At 38.5% G+C, this 19,295-nt stretch overlaps 2 protein-coding genes across 2 annotated transcripts in view; one reads left to right on the top strand and one right to left on the bottom strand.

The window, feature by feature from the left end:
- NET1 (neuroepithelial cell transforming 1) overlaps positions 1–3,973 on the bottom strand; it is a 24,588-nt gene extending 20,615 nt beyond the window's left edge. Inside the window, exon 1 of the mRNA XM_004691218.2 lies at positions 3,732–3,973. Coding sequence (XP_004691275.1) covers positions 3,732–3,904 — 173 coding nt within the window. The 5' untranslated portion in view covers positions 3,905–3,973. The remainder of the gene's footprint in view (positions 1–3,731) is intronic.
- On the top strand, positions 3,903–18,799 carry TUBAL3 (tubulin, alpha-like 3). Its single transcript, XM_004691091.2, has 4 exons — positions 3,903–4,088; positions 11,077–11,320; positions 15,990–16,138; positions 17,855–18,799. The coding sequence occupies exons 1-4, from the start codon at positions 3,903–3,905 to the stop codon at positions 18,797–18,799; spliced, it is 1,524 nt and encodes a 507-aa protein (XP_004691148.2).
- Positions 18,800–19,295: the final 496 nt, after the last annotated feature.

Raw genomic sequence — 19,295 nt, 5'->3', positions numbered from 1 at the left:
TCCCCACTCTGTCTCTGGTGAAGCCTCTCACCACCCCTGAGCCTCTGGCCTGTACCCCAGTTCTGTATGCACAAATAAATAAATTAATTAAAAAAAATAAATACACAAGTATAAAATAAATACACGAACGAACTAGCATGTTGTACTGTTTCCTATTAACACCATTATCATTATTCCTTGACCTCTAAGACACTTCCTTTCAATTATTTTAATTATTTAGTGTAAAAGTTACTGACAATGTAAATTGTTTTTATACTATACTAGTTTTACTTTGAACATAGCAGTAATTGCAATGGTAAAAGTGATGATCAAAAAGGGAATCACCCTGTTCATTCATTGTGAACTCAAATTATATTTTCAGAGATTATGATTTGTGTCACTGTCCATAGTAAATTAAGAGTTGAATTGGAATTATAAATGGCAGAAACACAACCCATAAAAGTATGGGACAATATAAATAATTCCTTTCATTTAAGAAGGAAAACAAACCACAAAAAATCAAGATACTAGTTTATAAGGTAAACACTTCTGGATTTACCATGAAAAAACAACCATTTATTTCTGCTTTAACCTTCATATTTCTGTCCTACTTGCTTTAAGTTTAGTTTGCCTTCTGTTAAGGATCTCAAGATAGAAAAGTTATTTATTTGCAATCTTTTTCTAAGACAGACATTTAGAGCTGTAAATTTCCCTGCTCAGCTCATTATGTAGCAGCTATTACCTCTTCAGCATAATCATTCACCCTTAACTATTCTTAATTCCATCTCATTCTCCTCCAGACACAACTTGTATCTAGCCAGTGCTAGTTATGATACCTAAACTCACCATGCTCATTTGCTCCTGGCCCTTTTAACATCTTTCTTCCCACATGAAATCACCCTTTTCCACTACTCTCTAAAGTGGTCTTCTAAAACTTGGGGACTACAATAGGAAGCATTTCCTGCAATTAAGATAAATGTGCATTTTATCTGTTTCTATGACATTCTTTGTATACCTCTATAGTAATTTTCATTAGTCACTATTACAAATTTGTCTCTCGTACCTATATGGTCATAAGCTTTTTAGTTCAAAGACCAGATTTTCTATTTCCATATTCTTAGTGTCTGACATATTTCTTGAATAAATCACAACTCGTTTCTTCCCAACCCACTGCAAACATTGTAAATACACTATCCTAACTATTCTGTAGAAACTTAAGATCAGTATTTTCTCATTACCAGATTTTTTAATTCTTAGCAACTGTCAATCCTTCTTTTATAACATGACACTATGTCCTTTTTCTTGAAATGCTTCATTTCATTTGGCCTCTTGTATGTTTTCATTTTTTTTTTTCTTATCTCACTAGCTGCTCCATTTGCAAATTACCCTGACCTTTAATTCACAAATAACAATATAAACCAAGGTTATCTCAATTAAAAAAAGAAAACAGTGGGAATACCTTACTTAGGGGTTGGTCCGAACTCTTCTTTATACTATCTATATGACTTCCTAGTACCTGATTTTAAGTCTATTTGTTACAACTCCCACATTCATATCTGGTTACACAAGTGGGCTCACTTTATACTTAAGTGTTCAGCGAGTTAAACACTTACATGTGTTTCTTTTTCATCTCTGTGTTATACTTCAATAAAAGATTAAAAAAAAGAAAGAAAAAAATCAAAAAAGAATTGTGAGGAAGTTGTTAACAGGACACTCATAACATATTCCAAAGTGAACTTCCTTTCTGAGAACAGAAATCCACTGCAGCACTCAGAACAAAAACTTTGGTGTCATCCTTCATTCCTTTTTCTCTTAATTCCACATTTAATCCATCTGCAAATTCTGTCAGCACTACTTTTACTATTCTCATGTGAACTCTTCAATAACCTAATTGGTCTTCCTGCTTTTATCTTTGCTACATAAGCCAGAATACTTGAAAATACAGATTACATTTCCTTTTTGCTTCCCATCTCAAAAGTTTCAATTCAGAGTCCTTTTGATGGTCTACCAGATAATACACAATCTCTCCCCTCATCTCTTTAACTTCATCTTCCGACAACCCTGATTCATTCATTCAATCCAGTTATCTCAGTTAAACACTCCCAATGGGATTCTCCTTCAAAACCTTTGCACTTGCTGCCCCTCAGAGTATTTATGTGACTTACTTAGTCTCTTAAATCCTTCATATCTCTGCTCAGGTGTCATCATTATCATCAGAGGTTTCCCCTTGTGATTGTTAAAAAAAATAACACAACTCTCTACCTCCCTCTGTCCCTCTTACCATGCTTTAATTCTCTTCACAGCATGACAACCTAAGTTTTTCATCTGTTTTGTTCACCAGTATCCTAGTATCTACAATGATGTCCAGCACCAGGCCAGTACTCAACAGTATTACTGAGTGAATGGAAGAGTGAATTTAATACTGCCTCTATTTGATGTTTTTTGATATTTTAATTTCCTTTACCCTTAACCAGTTTTGCCAGGTTCTTTTATTTCTCAGTCTCAGAAATGACTTCTTTCTGCTCTTTCACTGCCTCTTAAATAAAGGCTATAATCGGTACAAAGAATTCACAAATGTTTATTTAGACAAGGATTAAATCCCTATACTTTGATTAATAAAAATCACCCATCTAATGAAAAAGTCTAGCTTTCTGCAGTGTAATTTACAATGAGTTTGTAAGTGCCTATTTGTTAAAGAAAGGTCTTTTCCTATCTTTCAGAAAAGGGATTGGCACATCCATCCATGACTAGAATGTGAATTATGGAAGTAACTGGAGTTAAGCAATAGTGTTATATCAACCAAAGGGTCTTTTGAAGAGATGGAGCAGATGTGTAATTATTCTTATAAATAAAACCCAATAAATTTATTGAGAGCTCTGTGTACAGGCACTATGTGTACACCTTACTTGCATCATCTCACTGAATTCACAATTTATAGGAAGTGAGTACTATTATAATTTCCATTTCACAAATGAGGACAATGCTTTAGAGACATGAGGTCCAACAACTGAGCATCAGAGCCCACCTACCATCTCCATTATGATAACAGGGGAGCAAGGTGAGGAGTTTTTCTCTGCTCCTCTTCCAGACGTAAATTCTCCGGTCTTCATCTGTACCCCCCGCAACCCCCCACCTTTTTCCCCCCTGATATGTGAAGCAGAATGTGAAATGTATCACTAGCTAAAAATGTCACCGACCACCCTTTCTGGTTTCTTTACAAGGGAATCATCTGGCGTGTTGAGCTGTGCTCCGTTCGCAAACTTGGCCATTCTCAAGACTTGTGTTAAAATATTTTAACAATCATTTTTAGGATAAATGTTTCGTAGCTTTGGAAGAAGTCCGGGCTCCAAGGACGGATTCGCTCCCGGTACTCCGCAGATGCCGAGGCGCTGACAATTTTAGCCTCAGGTTCTCATTTAGGAACTGCCCACTTTCCAGCCAGAAACCTGCTGGACATAAACACCCCTTTGGGCTGCCCGAGGCCTTGCACCCCCAAGAATGGTCCGAAAAGCTGGAGGAGACAGAGGAGAGGGTGAGTAGCTTGCCCTCACCCCGAAGAGACGCCGGAGGAGGGGGAGTGGCCAGTCCGCCCCCAGGAAGGGTCGGAAGAGGAGGAGGTGGAGTAGAAGAGACTCCAGCCCGCCCCTGCCAGAGAGGGGAGGAGGAGGGTGATCTCCTCGCTACCCCACAATCGCACAGCCCGCCTCGGGCCTGATGCCGGGTCCCCAGTCTCTGCTGACCCCCTGCCTCACCTGCCGTCGGGTTCCGGCCCCGGGGTGTCAGCAGGCCCGGGTTCCCGGGTGTCAGCAGGCTCAAGCCCCCGGGTGTCTGCAGGCCCAGCGGCGCCATCCGAGCTGAGTCCGGAGGCTCGACGGCTTCGCCTCCGCGGACGATGTTGCTTCTGGGCCGCCAGCTCGGGTTCCATGGCGCGGAAGGGGGGGTGGGCGGTGGCCAGTGCCCGGCGGCTGGTTGGAATGGGCACCGCGCCCACCACTCTGCCCCGAGATGTTGCTGTCAGGAGAGCGACGCCGCCGCCATCTTCCGGGGGTTTGAAAATGGCGGCCGTGGCTTACAGCCAATCAGGAGACAGTACGGGGCTGCTCGAAAACGTGAAGTCCCGCCCTCATTACATAAATCAGAAGGTGGCCTGGCAGGGTGATGAAGCCAACTTTCGGAGGAGGAGTGCATTTTATTGCATTTAATTGTCGCCATTCAAAATCCCCAAGTCTCAGCACGTGTTTTACTATTTACTAGGGTCGTCATCACAAGCCGAGGCAAACAAAGCATTTTACTGTTTATTGAAGTAATATTGATATACATACTATAATCGTTTCACACCCGACTTTTGTATATATTGAAAGAAGTACCATAATAAATTTAATTAAGATCCTTCACCTAAGTAGTTATAATTTGTCATAAAAACTTTTAAGGTTGATTTGTTTAGCAGTTGCAAATATGCAATAAAGTTATTACCTAGGCATTTTGGTATATGTTACATCGTATGACTATTTTATAGCTGGGAGCTTGTACTTTTTTACCCCTTTTATACGTTTTCCCCTACTTCCTACTCCTGCCTCTGCAACCACCAATTTGCTCTCTGTATCTATGAGCCTGATTTTTTTTTGTTTAATTTTTTGTTTTCTTATTTTTAGACACCTCACATAAGTAAGATAATATGGTATTTGTCTTTCTCTGACTTATTTTACTTAGCATAATGCCTTCAAGATCTATCCATGTTGCTGGAAATGGCAAGATTTCTTTTTTGCTGTTGAATAATACTACTTTGTATAGAAATACTACATTCTCTTCATTCATCCATTAAGGACTTTTATGTTGCTTCATGTCTTGACTATTGTAAACAATGCTCCAATGAACATGCCAGTGCAGATACATTTTTGGGTTAGTGTTTCCATTTTCTTCAGGTAGATACCCAGAATGGGAATGCTGGATCATATGATAATTCTATTTTTAATTTTTTTGAGAACCTCTATTGTTTTTCAGAGCAAATGCACCAATTTACATTTCTAGCACTGTTTTTATTTCTGAAAACATATCCTAAAAAATAAGAGGCCCTCCCTGGTGGCGCAGCGGGTTAAAGCACTGCACTGAGAAGCTTAAGCCACTTCCGCAATGAGTTCGATTCTTGCCTGCCCTGGAGGAGTCCACATGGCGTGCAGACCTCTCCTGACCCGCCCACTGCTCCCCTCAGCAGTGTACTTTCTTGATCTGCCTGTTCTGCTTCCCACTCTGTCTCTGGTGACTCCTCTCACCCTCCGCATCTCTGGCCTGTACCCCAGTTCTATATGAATAAATAAATAAATCTTTTTAAAAAAAATAAATAAAATGATGTACACAGTAAAGGAGATAGAATGTGTCATTTATATAAGCTATTTTGGCATAAAGATTATTTTGAATTAAAGGCACAGTATATTAATATTAATAAATCAATAATTCTAAAATATGTTCTGTTACAGTATATAAAAAGTCTAGCTAGTTTAGCAAAACTTTATATCAAGTGATACATATTGTACTGTTCTTTTTTCAACTCGTAAGATTATACACTTCTATACTGTTAGTAACTGATTTTAGAGGAAAAATCCAGGAAATGCACAGTGAACCTCTTGCCAGCTACATGTTCTTATGCCACTTCCAACAATCCACTTAGCATTCTGCAACATGTATACTTCAGTTCTCTCATCGGACACTTAGATTTAGATTTTGCAGAAAAATCAGAATTGGAAGAATGCTGTAGGTATTGAAGCTAAATACCTTTCGTAAGCTGCCATACAAAGGAGAATAAAGCTTGAGAAGAAAAATATATGATGAGGAAAAGCACTATTAATTAGCAATGGGCTGGGATTAATTTCTTCTAGCTTTGACTATCTTACTAAGAGGTCATTGTCTATTCACAAGAAACAAAGAATCAGAATAGTGCAATAGTTTTTCCACTGAACATAAAAAATGATAAAAAATTTTTAAAGTTTTGAGAAAATGTGATTTGGAACCTAAAATTCCATATTCAAGTAATTCCATATTCAAACTCACATAGTTAAAGAACTACCTGCATGTGTAGTGCAGCAACACAAGGAGTCCAGCAAGAAAAGAAAAGAAAAATAAGTGGTTTGTAGTGATGACTATTGTGAAAAGAATGATGACTTATATTTCTCCTATAATTTGGTATAAAAAATTTAGCCCTAAATAATTTTGGTGGCCAGTGCACAAAATTATATTTAATAATTATATAATACAAAATTGCAAGATATCACCAATACTGTAAGAAATGAGTGTGAGTGTAGGGATCAAAGGAGGAAGATTGAACAAGTGTGTATATGTGTGTGTGCGTGTATATGTAAAAGGGTGAGTATATTCCTAAGATTCTAAAGTAGGTAAAATTCGAATCTTAGTTATTAAAATATAAATACATATTGCATATGTAATTACATATATGATTAAAAATACACTTAACAGATTCAAGAGTAAAAGTCAGTACTGAAAAATGTTTTACAACTTCCAAACCACTAACGAAACAACTGTGGTACAAAGAAAATTTAATCTATTGAACAGGAAGAAAGTAAGATAAAAATATTGAAAACAAGTCAATTGAAAACATAAGGTGAATTGGTAAGAATAGACCCAAACACATTGGTAATCACAATAAATGTTCACTATATTACATATTTTTCATTGAAAGACAGATTCTCACCTTTTTTTTTTTTAAAAAAATAGATCCATCCAAAACATGTTTTAAAATAAACAAATGGAATCCCATCTCCAGTAATGTGATAAATTACTTGTACATCCTTTACCACCAAACAAAACTTTTGAATTACATGTTTAAAAAACACCTTAAAGCAATAATAAAGAAGAGAGTAAAGAATTATTTGACCAAATCTTGGAGAAGTCAGGGAGGAATTTAGTATTAAATTTAAGGCACGATCGAAGTGTTGGGTTAAGATGCATTATCTTGTTTTGTGCTTTATGCTTGTCTCCATGTTTGTGTTATCTTTTCTGTCCTTTTCATTTTTTCACTTGATCTTCTTTTGAATTAATGAAATGCTTTTAGCATGATAAGTATAATATTCAGTAATCAGTATAATGTTGATTGCTCAAGAAACTTGGCTTGTATCACTTCATCATACAACTTTGGGAAATGGAGAAATATAACTGTAGTTTCCTTAATCTAGGCGTGATATGTTCTAAAAGTTTGGGATAAATAACCTTCCCAAATCAGCATGTGCTACGTGGTGAGAGTTACATACCGAGCACATGTAGATTATAGGAAAACTGTGATAGTATAAACACATGAGTAAGGAGGAAAGGGGCTGTGCTCCTTTAAGTGAGTCAAGCTCCCAGCCTACAGGTGGAGTCTTTTTCTTCAGGTGATAAGGCCAACCTGGGCTTTGCTCTCAGTCATTACCTCAGGGCGGAGAGGGCACCCAGATCAGCATGGTGAGTGGCTCAGGTACTTTGTGCCTTGTTGACAGTATTGCTTTGTTGGTATAGAAAATTTTATTTATCATATTAGGCCTTTTTCCCTCCACTAAAGAGTTCATCAATTCTTAATATGATACATGTGTTTCTTTGAATTTTCATGCTTGAAGCAGATTTGAGAAACATGTATTCATCTGTAGTTTGCTGGTTTTAGGAAAAGCTTAGTAGTTTTACAGTTAGTTACTGTCTTTAATTGAATGTTGTGATGAGAACCTATCCTCGTTTTAGTTTTCACTGTCGCTTTAGGCTCTTTCTGTTGGTTTTTTTGTGGGAGTCAATTGCTTCACTTTTTTTTTTTTTTAAAGATTTATTTATTTGTGCATACAGAACTGGGGTACAGACCAGAGGCTCAGGGGCGGTGAGAGGCTTCACCAGAGGCAGAGTGGGGAACAGAACAGGCAGATTGACGAAGTACACTGCTGAGGGGAGCAGCGGGCGGGTCAGGAGAGGTCTGCCACACCATGTGGCCACCTCCGGGGCAGGCGGGAATCGAACTCATGCAGAAGTGGCTTTAGATTCTCAGTGCTGTGCTTTAACCCGCTGCGCCACCAGGGAGGGCCAATTGCTTCACTTTTAATTATGCCTTTAGAGTTTCTGGGGACTTCAAGTCAGGTTAATTAATATTGCTAAGTTTCTAAATGCTGACATGGTAAAGTACACTAATATTGTCCATGTCCTCTCTTCAGTTCAATTCATTGGGGTAGAGGATGAGTACCATTATAATCATTCTGCTTGAATGCCAACTTTTCAAATCACTGTCCTTTTAATCTCCTATGTACCAGTCACAGTGACTTTTAATGTCTTAGAATCTTTAGTTCTGAAATAGAAGCAACCTTTTGAACTTCTATCTTTGTTCTTCTCATTCCAATGGGTTTTCTCACCAACACTTTAAATTGTTTAAATGGCTTAACTTAAAATTTTTTACCTTTCTGCATGAGGGATTCTTATGGTATCAGATATATATCTTCTGTATGTAACAGAAATATCCATACTGTACTATATAGTCTTGCAAGATAGTTCCAATGGGGTAAATAGGTCAGGGGTACATGAAATCTTTTTGTATTATTTCTCAAAACTTCATGTCAATTCACAATTCATATTTATTTCAAAATAAAAAAGCTAAGTCGAAAATTGTGCCTTTGTAGTAATTCAAATAAGTTTTGTTGCATTATTTATTAATGTGCTGCGATTCATCAATGTTGGAAGCATCTTTCAATCTTGTATTTCACAGTGTGACTAATATTTGAATAGATAGTTTGGAAAGGAGGGGAAGGCTATGAGAAGAATACAGTGGGGATGGCTTTCTATATCCTACAACACAGTTCTGTTATAAACTCAGCTGTTTCTCAAAACAGAAAGAACCAAATTGGCCATTTTCCAACCAAGTATTCATGTGGAGTTCACACAGTTTCACTCCTGAACCACTTGGGTAACAGGACATGAAAAGTAGCAATTGTTTTTGTTTGTTAGTTATTATTTTCACTGGGAATATTGTGAACAAATATTGTCTATATCTATCCTGGACTGATTGGTAGATAGCCCAGGATGGATGTTATGACAGAAATTTACAGTAAGTGCTTTTAATGATGTGGAAATTAGGAATTACCTTCTCCCCGTCTTTTACTTCTTCCACTAAATCTATGAATCAAGTTTTGATCTGATTTTAGTAGCTAATGTATTGAGATCATTTTAAACCCCATAGGAGGGGAGAGGAATGAAACTGTTTATGATGGAATGTGTTTTGTTGTTTTTATGTATCAGTAGAGGTTAGAATATTTGCTGCTGTGAAGTGAAGTACTTTTTAAATTTATTTCTTAGTCTCTGACATGAGGGACTGATTCCTGCATGGAGAAGAAAAAGAAGTTGTATTCAAGCAGTGAACTTGGCTACTCAGAAAGCAAAGAAGTCTGATGTCTTCTTAATCCAGGAGCCAAAGTGCAAGGGTTTCTGATGCACTCTGAGCAGGAACAGAGTCCAAGTCAGATTGCAGGGGTGTGACCAATTCCTCTCTCTTTCTCTTCTCTGTCTGTCTCACTCTGTTTGTCCCAGGAGTTGTCTGTGTGGACTCCAGGCCAATGATTGATAACATTGCATTTGGGAAAGTGCAGCCATGGGGAGGTCAGGGCTGCCTCACAGCTTATCAGACCAACAATTTGAAGGGGTCTGGTGGTACAGGAAACAGGGCATTCTTCTTTTTTTTTTTTAAAGATTTATTTATTTATTTATGCATACAGAACTGGGGTACAGGCCAGAGGTGCAGGAGCAGTGAGAGGATTCACCAGAGACAGTGGGAAGCAGAACAGGCAGACTGATGAAGTACACTGCTGAGGGGAGCAGCGGGCGGGCCAGGAGAGGTCTGTCGCACCATGTGGGTCACCTCCTGGGTAGGCGGGGATCGAACTCATGCGGAAGTGGCTTTAGCTTCTCTGTTTTGTGCATTAACCTGTTGCGCTACCAGGGAGGACCCAGGCCATTCTTGTACGATACCCTGCACAGACCTGTTCCTTCACTATACAATATTACAATCAGCAATTGTTGTTTCTTTAGATTTTTAGGATTTTATGCCTACTCCTTATTTAGACATCTAGTTATCTGTGTCTGTGTAAATTAAAAAATAAAAGTTATTTGCCTTAAAAAAAAGAAATGGTGATTTAAAGTGAGGTACAAGAGTGGAGGCTGATGAGGATGACAAAAACAATAAAGTTTAAAAGAAAAAAATCACTATCAAGATCAAGCTAGAGTTAATATTTTGATGCATTTAGAAAAGATTTTTATGTTTATTTTAAAATACATTTGATAACATACTTTAATACAATTATACAGCTTACATACTTTTTTACTTTCCTTTTTATCATAAACATCTCCCATGCCATACTTTTTTTGGGTAAATATTGAATGGTTGCATTGAATGTACAACAATGGGTAGTTTAGTTCTTGATTTTTTTCTTTCCTGTAAATAACAGTGCTGTGAATACTACTATGTCTAAGTAATTGTGTAATTCATATGTATCTTGTGGATGACTCAATTATTTTTAAATAGATACATATTCAAAATTTTAGGAGTTGTGAAAATCTGTTGCATGTTTTCTTGGATATTTTCCCATTACTTTTAAGGTTAGTATGGCCTTCCTTAATTACAACCTATATGAATAATGAGTGTAAAATTTCAAGATATAAGGCTACTTCTTTAACTTATTTGAAATGGATTTTAATTTATTCTAATGTTTTACATTGATTTTGGTTTTTATTCCTTTCCAACAACAAGCTAGTTTTTTTCTGAGTGAGTCAACAAATTTTATATATGTATATATGACTATATATAGTCACATATAAATGATGATTGTATAAAAACACATGTATATATAGATATCACAACATAGTTCTTAGCCCAGGACACAAGAAGTGTTTAATATACATAGCTAAAAGGAACTTTCTAATGGAATTGGAGTCCTTGGCTCACTTATTCCTGAAGCTTAACTCTACACTGGTTTTTGGTTTCTATGAGACAATTTTAATTATCCTTATATCATTATCTTTTGTTGGCTTGGTTTCTGAGCTCATGTCTAAGAAGCCTCCTCAGCAATGACATACTGTGGCTTATTTCAGAGGGAGTGTCTTTCCATTCACATTGGCCAAGCTGGAGTCCAAATTGGGGATGCTTGTTGGGAACTCTATTGCCTGGAACATGGAATCCAGCCAGATGGAATCATTCTTGACCACAGAGCGGATCTGCTGGGAAATGTGAAAATGGATCATGTGAAAGCAACTTTTGATACATTCTTCTGTGAGACAAGAGCTGGGAAGCAGGTCCCCAGAGCACTCTTCATGGACCTAGAGCCAACTGTTATAGGTAACATAAAGTTTATACTCCAGTGTACTTGAAACCAATATCAAATATAGTATCAGTGGGTGGGATGAGCAAATTATTTATATAATTAATCTAAACAGCCTCATGTGGGCCTTTTCCAAATTTAGATGGGCACTCAATGACCATTTCAGGTGATCAACATGACAGGTATATCCAGAATGAAGATGAGCTGGCCTCCTTTTTCTGTGTGGTGAAATAAATTAAAACCTTATTTTTCATACACACCAAATTCAATGGACTTTGCACCTTCTGACAAAGAATCTCAAAAATTTGCATTACCTACCTGCTTAAGAATAGAATATTCAAAAATGACTCCATAGAAACAAGGAAACAAATCTACTCATTGTGTGGGAAATCAAAATCATTTTATGACTATGAATGATAGATTTTATAGTATCTTATATAAAAATACTTGAAATAGAGCTAGAGAAATGCTGTAGAGAGAAGGGGTGATAGTGACTTAACAAAAAGATTCGAGAACAGGATGGATTTTGGTTTAATAACTAGATATCAATTATATTGATGTGTAATACGCTATTATCAAAAGTTAGGAACTGAAAAAAAATGATTATTATTTTGTTCATGAATCTACAATGTGGGAGAGTTCCCTCTGTGTCACATGGTATCAGCTAGAAAGCCTCAACAGAGGCTGGGGGGCTCCACTTTGAAAGTGGAAAGCTTACTTGCTTAGCTTACTTGTTGGCTGGGAACCTGGCCTGGACTGTGGGTGACAGGAGGCTCTCTGTGCACTGGTTGGATTGTCTCACAGCATGGCAGCTGTGTTCCAAGAGCAAGAATCCCAGATACCAAGGCACAAGCCTATGGCATTTTTATAACCTACCTTTGGAAATCACATAATATTAGTTCAGCTGTTTTTAGGGAGTTGAGGAAATTGCCTACTCAGGGATGAGACATAGATTCCACCTTTTGGAGACAGAAATAGGTAGATTCGAAAAGCACATGTGGGAGGGAAATATGGTGTCCATTTTTGGAAAATCCAGTCTATACAGACTACCTTGAAATTTACTTCTTTATCAGAAAGAAGTTGGGACCAAGTAACAAACTAATGGAGAAAGTAGAGTGACATCAACATGAAAAAAAGGTTTTATTAAAAGGGGGATGTTGAGAATTATCAAGGCCAGCATGTCTCAATATTGAATATACAAATTCAGTATTTCTCTGCTAGATGTTGAGACAGAATTAAAACTATGGAGGTACTGATGACTTTAAGAACAGGTGAGACTAGCATGGAAGCCGAGAGATAACTGCATTGTTTTCTAACCTGATATAAGTGCAATGAATGTTCTAGAGATAGTAGGAGGTGCCATTCAGATTTTACTGACTCAATAATGAGATGGATCTACAATGAAATAGGAATTCCAGGGTAGGGCCTATTTTTATGGTAATAAAGTAAGTTCAGTTGTGGGCATGACAAACTTAAAGTGTCAGCAGATTGGTTCCAGTTGAAAAAATGGAAACATAGTTGTTTAGTGAAAAGTGGGGCTCACAGAGTTATCACCAAATGTGATATTCATAACGTGAAAGTGGGTAGTGATCCTGACCAAGTCAGTGTTAGTGGTTTTAGAATGGAGAAAATGCATTTTTGATTGTATTTTTCAAGAATTCCATTGAGAATACTTTTAGGCAGAAGCAAAGGAGAAAAGGGGAGGAAGTATACTTAGGTGGGCAGGAAAGACTGTGATTTGTGCTTATCCTTCTCCCTCTTTCTTCTTTCAAGGACAATGAGGACGTGATTATTCAGGACAAGGGATAATGGGGATGGTTTGTAAGAACAAGAAGAAAGGAATAGTTTAGAGTTAATTTTGAAAAGTAGAAAAGAGTGTCAAAGTGAAGAAAGATGAGTCTGTTCAATATGGATTTGAAGGGGATCAGGGAGCAAAGTTCCTGCTTGTCTTTCATCTACTGTACTGGGTGATGGAGGTCACTCAGGTTGCACACAAGGTGGGGGCAGGGTGAGGATGAACTCTGGGCTGGCAGCAAGCCCATGCCACTGACCATTAGCCACTCTGTGTACAGAGACAAATGAAAATGCAGCGGAGGAAGGAGGGGTGGAGAAAAGGGAAGGCTGAGAGATTCAATAAATAAATGCTGATTCCTGCCCTTCTACTATCTTAGTTTGGGAAGTTTAGCAAAATACCATAAGCTGGTGGCTTAAACAATAAAAATTTATTTCTTACATTTCTGGAGGCTGGAAGTCCAAAATCAGGGTGGCAACATAGCAGCCTGGCTGCTGACTACCACCTTCCTACTACCACTTCCTCATGTGGTAGCAAGATCATCTTTGTAGGGGACAAATCCCATTCACAAGAGCACCACCCTCTTGAACTAATTGCCTTCCAAAGCTCCCACCTCCAAGTAACATTCTATTGGTAACTGGGGCTTCAACAGATGCATTTTGGGAATACTCAGTTCAAAGTTGTTTATTACTTGAGGAACCACATAGATATTTTGCTTTAGTCCTTTCAACATTTCTGTCAGGAAACATGATGATTGTCATTCTCAGTTTATAGATGAGGAAACTGAGTTTCGGGGAGGTTATGAAATTTACTTGACATAGTTGAATTATTGAGGACAGAACTGGGTTTGAGTCACGTGATTTGCTGTCTTAGAAGAGCCATTCATTCTCTTTTAACAGGGAAGCAGAAAAACATAGTGGAGAAGAAAATGTGAAGAGTTATAAATAATAAACATATAAACTAATAAACATATTATATCGAACCACATAAAATTACCAATGGATGACCATTTTTAAACTTAAAAATGTCAATTTCATGTAATTCAAACTTATAATAGAAATTTCTGCAAGGTTCAGAGGTATCACAAAGGAAGGGATGACTAATGGAACCATCATGTAGCTTCCCACAAAGGGCCAGAACTTTCAAATTCCCTTAGGGTTGGCAGGACACACAAGTTTCACTGGAGCCAGAAGCTAAAACCTAGGTGTATGTAGAAGAACAGTGGAGATGAAGCTGGGAAAATAGTTTGGAGGCTCATAGCTCTCATTGGGGGAAGTAAGGAAATGTGGGCAGAGTAAGATTTTGCAAATTTAAGATTGGGGGTGCATTTGTGCATGATGAAGCCTCAAGTGAAGTGGAGCCAATAGGGTAAGATGAGGAAAAGAAGGTAAAACCCATTGAAAGACACAAGGATGCTGGTTCAAGATACTGGACCAGAGACTGGAGTCTCTGAAGTGGGAGAGTGCTAGGCAGTTACACTGGACAGCATGGGTGTACTTGTGATTGTCAGTGCTGTCATCAGGAAATAGAAAGGGGATTTTACTGAAAGACTTCTTGCTGGTAATGGCAAACCTGATCTCAAGATCCTAATTGTTCTTTGCTATGAAGAAAGAGCTTCCATAAATAACCCCTTTAGACTGAAGTCAATGTCAGGTGAGAAGTAAATGGTCTTCCCAGAATTATATGCCCACTTGTCTCAAGGCCACTAAGGCAGCTTTGCATAAATATATGTCCTGAGCCCAGATTTTTTTTTAATTTGTTGTCATATGGATCATGCATCATGTCCTAAGACATGATACTCATAATTCATTGGGATCAGTCTTACTGTAGTCCTTATTTGCAAGATGAGACAAATGAGACTCAGAGAGGCTAAGTCACTGCTGTAGAGTTAAGTGAGGAAGGCAACTTATGAATGAGAAAACTGATTCTTGACTGCATGCTATTAACTACTATGGGATGGAGTGCCCACTGTCACCATGGCAACGTTTTCCAGGCCCACTTACAACAAACATGGCTGTGTAACTCTTCCGGAATTGTTCTCTTTGAGTAATTCTAAGATGGGGTTGTGAGACAGGTTGTGTTTTGATGTTTTCATGCTTCTCAGGATTTTAAAAGTCAGTGAACCTCAGCAAGAGATGCAATTGTCTACACAGAATACTGCATTTGAGTTTTCCTAACCTTTATTAAGGTCTTTTTAAAAGCATACGAATAGTAATTTATATTGGTAAGTTATGTTTTCCCAGCTGCTATTTGAGGATAGAAAAAATTCCCATGTGTCAGAGGGTATGTACCATGTTGAATAGTGTCTCCTAAAAAGTCTATGCTCACCTGGAACCCCAGAATATGTATTTGCTTGGAAATAAGGTCTTTGTGAATGTATTTAGGTAAGAATGGGTCTCATTGGGCTAGGGTAGTTCTAAATCCAATGACCTATGTCCTCACAGACAGGGACAAGAGACAATGAATTATGGAATCAGAGATTGCGGTGATGCTGCTATAAGCCAAGCAACTCCAAAAATTGTCAATAGTCGCAAGAAGCTAGGCAAGGGGCCCAGAGCAATGTCTCCCTCAAAAACCCCACCAGAATCCCATCCTGCCAACAGCCTTATTTTGGGCTTCTGGTCTCCCAAACTGTTAGAAAATAAGTTTCTCATGTTTTAAGTCAGGTTCTAATTTATTTGATTTATATGAGTAGTCATATGAAATTAACAAAGTCTGATTTCAGTCTTCATGTAAAAATTATACCTTTTCCTAGACTTAGGAAGATAGTTAAAATTTAGTACTTTACTACAGTATTAGTGAAAAGAATTGGGGTCAGGGTACATGGCTGTGTGAAGATATACAGCGGTAGCCACTGAGTGAGGGAGATGCACTGACTTGCTTTCCTTCTGCAGAGGGGATTCGAACAGGCAAATATCGAGAACTTTTCCACCCTGAGCAGCTTGTGAGTGGAAAGGAAGACGCTGCTAACAACTATGCCCGAGGTCATTACTCTGTGGGCTCAGAGATCATTGACCTTGTATTAGAGAGAATCCGGAAACTGGTAAGTGGTTCCCTTCTCCATTGTTCCTGCAGACACCTCTTGAGAGTCACTAGCACTGCGTACCACTGTCACCAACTGCCTTCTTCCTTTCTTTTTCTTTTTGAAAAACTATCTGAATTTATTAGAACTACAATCTGAATGTACTAGTTTACACACAATATACATTTACAAATATGAATACAACTTCTTAAACACCCATGGAACTAAAGTAGATATCACTACTTGTTGGAAGACTGGGCCTGATGTTGGCTCCAGTTACACTTGGTGCTGTAGGAAGGGTGAAAGACATGTTCCTGTGTGACTCCTATCTACTCCTTAAATATTTATCTGAGGAAATTAAAAAATACTCTTTCCCTCAGCTTTATTGCAATATTAATCAGCATATAACATAATATAAGCTTAAGGCATGCAACTTGATGATTTAACACACATATGCATTATGAAATGTTTACCTCTATAATGTTAGTTAGCACACCTTTCATCTCACATAATGACCTTGGTTTTTTTTTTTTTTGGTGGTAAGAACACTTAAGAGCTGCTCTTTAGAAAATTTTATGTTTATGAGATAGTATTAACTGTAATAATCATTAGATCCCTAGAAGTTTTTTATCCTATAACTTGAACTTTTAATCCTTTGACCAGCATCTCCCCATTTCCCTCTCCCTCCCTCCCCTGAGGTTTTGGCAACTATCAATAGTATTCTGTTCTGTTTCTAAGCTGTCCCCTTTATTGATTCTACAAATAAGTAAGGTTAAGGAGTTTTTGTCTTTCTGAATTATCTCACTTAGCATAATGCCCTCAAGGTTTATCCATGTTCTTGCATATGGCTTTGTTTCCTTCCCTTTTTTTTAAAGATTTATTTATTTATGCATACAAAACTGGGGTATGGGCCAGAGGTGCAGGGATGGTGAGAGAATTCACAAGAGAGAGAGACAGTGGGCAGTGGAACAGAAAGATTGACAAAGTACACTCTGAGGGGAGCAGTGGGCAGGTCAGGAGAGGTCTGCTGCGCCATGTGGGTCACCTCCAGGGCTGGGGATCGAACTCGTGCTGCAGTGGCTGTGATAGCTTCATAGTGCTGTGCTTTAACCTGTTGCACCACCAGGGAGGGCTCTTGGTTTCCTCCATTTTTTAAGAATAACCCCATCCTACTGCTAAGGTACAGTTTGTCTTCTTATCAGAGACTTACAGAGCACTCCTAAACCGGTCATTTTCCATCAGTAACCACTACCTGTAAGTTATCAGGAGTGAAACCCTACTCTGTTTACTGAGAGCTATGTCTAAGTATCCTGCATCCAGAGACCCTTTTGCACAGTAAATGTTCTGGTGTTAGGCATAGTCACTGGGTAATGAGATTGGATGTGAGGGTGATATGCACTTGATCTACTGCTTGGAGGTATTTTGCTTCAATATTTTGCTAGTATTTTTTCCTTTTTTCTTTGTGACTGATAATGAACTTACCTTAGATCACCTACAGATAAATGCATTGAGGGCAGGGAAAGACCACTGAAAATTTATACTTTGCTTACAGTAAAACTAAAGCACTTCCCCCACTCCAGAGGTCACCAATATGATTCAAGGGGATAAGTTTGTTGGAGAGTCAGTAATGGCAGTCATCACTTCTGAGGGCTTTGTTTATTTTTGGAATTGTGTCCCACCATGACCTCTGCTTCTGGATGTATGGTTGAGTTCTCATATCTCATTTGCTTTCCCCAGACAGAACAGTGCAACGGGCTTCAAGGATTCTTGATTTTCCGAAGCTTTGGAGGAGGCACTGGATCAGGATTTACATCTCTTCTAATGGAACAGCTCTCAGTAGAATATAACAGAAAGACTAAATTGGAGTTCTCCGTCTATCCAGCTCCCAGAATTGCCACTGCTGTAGTCGAACCTTACAACTCCATCCTCACCACCCATTCCACCATAGAACACTCAGACTGTGCCTTCATGGTGGACAATGAGGCCATCTATGACATATGCCATCATAAACTTGGTGTTGAACGTCCGTCTTATGGCAACATTAATAGGCTGTTAGGTCAGGTGATATCTTCCATTACTGCTTCTCTCAGGTTTGAAGGATTCTTAAATGTGAATCTTCTTGAATTCCAGACCAACCTAGTACCTTATCCGAGGATACATTTCCCTATGACAACCTTTGCACCCATCATCTCTGCGGAGAAGGCCTACTATGAGGAGTTCTCGGTGGCAGACATCACTGCTGCCTGTTTTGAATCCTCTAACCAGATGGTTAAGTGCAATCCTCGACTCGGGAAGTACATGGCCTGCTGCCTGCTGTACAGAGGAGATGTGGTTCCTAAAGATGTGAATGCAGCGATTGCAGCCATGAAGTCAAAGAGCTCTGTTCAGTTTGTAGACTGGTGTCCAACTGGTTTCAAGGTGGGCATCAATAGGCAAGGGCCCACAGTATTGCCAGGAGAGGAGCTGGCCAAGGTCCAGCGGGCAGTCTGCATGCTGAGCAATACCACAGCAATTGTGGATGCCTGGGCCCGCCTGAACCACAAGTTTGACCTCATGTATGCCAAGAGGGCATTTCTACATTGGTATCTTAGAGAAGGCATGGAAGATGGGGAGTTCTCAGAGGCCAGGGAGGACTTGGCAGTCCTGGAGAAGGATTATGAAGAAGTAGGGCGAAGTTTCTGATTAAATATAAGTGGTGAAAATGGATATTAAAGCGTCATGCTTTCTTTTCAGGACCTTATACATATAGTGGGTAGAGTTTTCTTTATTAGAAGACAAAGGAAAGCAATCAAGTAAGACCATAGATTCCACTCTAAATTAAATGGCTCAGTAATCACAAGGGACACGAATTTCTAGTCTCTTCATCTAAGTATGCAATGCAACCTGTGAATCTTTGAAGGTTTGGAAGTTATTTTGAGCTACTAGATCATGTAAGTTTTGTTTAGTTTTGTCAGAATAGAAATCTGACTTAATTCTTGTGTTTTTTCAACCAAGAGATCATGAACCCCTAAAGTTTATGCTTTCTCCTATATTTGAGAAGGAAAACATACTAAGAGTGTCCATTTCCCTGGGGCTATACTTTGTGCAGTAATTAAATGAGTATTCAGTGTGATTTTTTTCCCTTTCAACTCAGTTTACTTTTTACACAAATAAGCAACAAGAACAATTTTGGAATTAA

This window comes from Condylura cristata, unplaced genomic scaffold, assembly GCF_000260355.1.
Source record: "Condylura cristata isolate star-nosed mole 26May11 unplaced genomic scaffold, ConCri1.0 scaffold00030, whole genome shotgun sequence".
Taxonomy (NCBI): Eukaryota; Metazoa; Chordata; class Mammalia; order Eulipotyphla; family Talpidae; genus Condylura; species Condylura cristata.
This window is presented reverse-complemented; position numbering and strand designations above follow the sequence as displayed.

What these genes read in the sequence shown, in the direction of transcription:
- TUBAL3 (XM_004691091.2), top strand. Translation starts at nt 3,903, where the DNA reads ATGGCGCGGAAGGGGGGGTGGGCGGTGGCCAGTGCCCGGCGGCTGGTT. An exon ending in GTACGGGGCTGCTCGAAAAC is followed by an intron (nt 4,089 to 11,076) that starts GTGAAGTCCCGC and finishes GGCTTATTTCAG; the next exon opens with AGGGAGTGTCTTTCCATTCA. An exon ending in TAGAGAGAATCCGGAAACTG is followed by an intron (nt 16,139 to 17,854) that starts GTAAGTGGTTCC and finishes TGCTTTCCCCAG; the next exon opens with ACAGAACAGTGCAACGGGCT.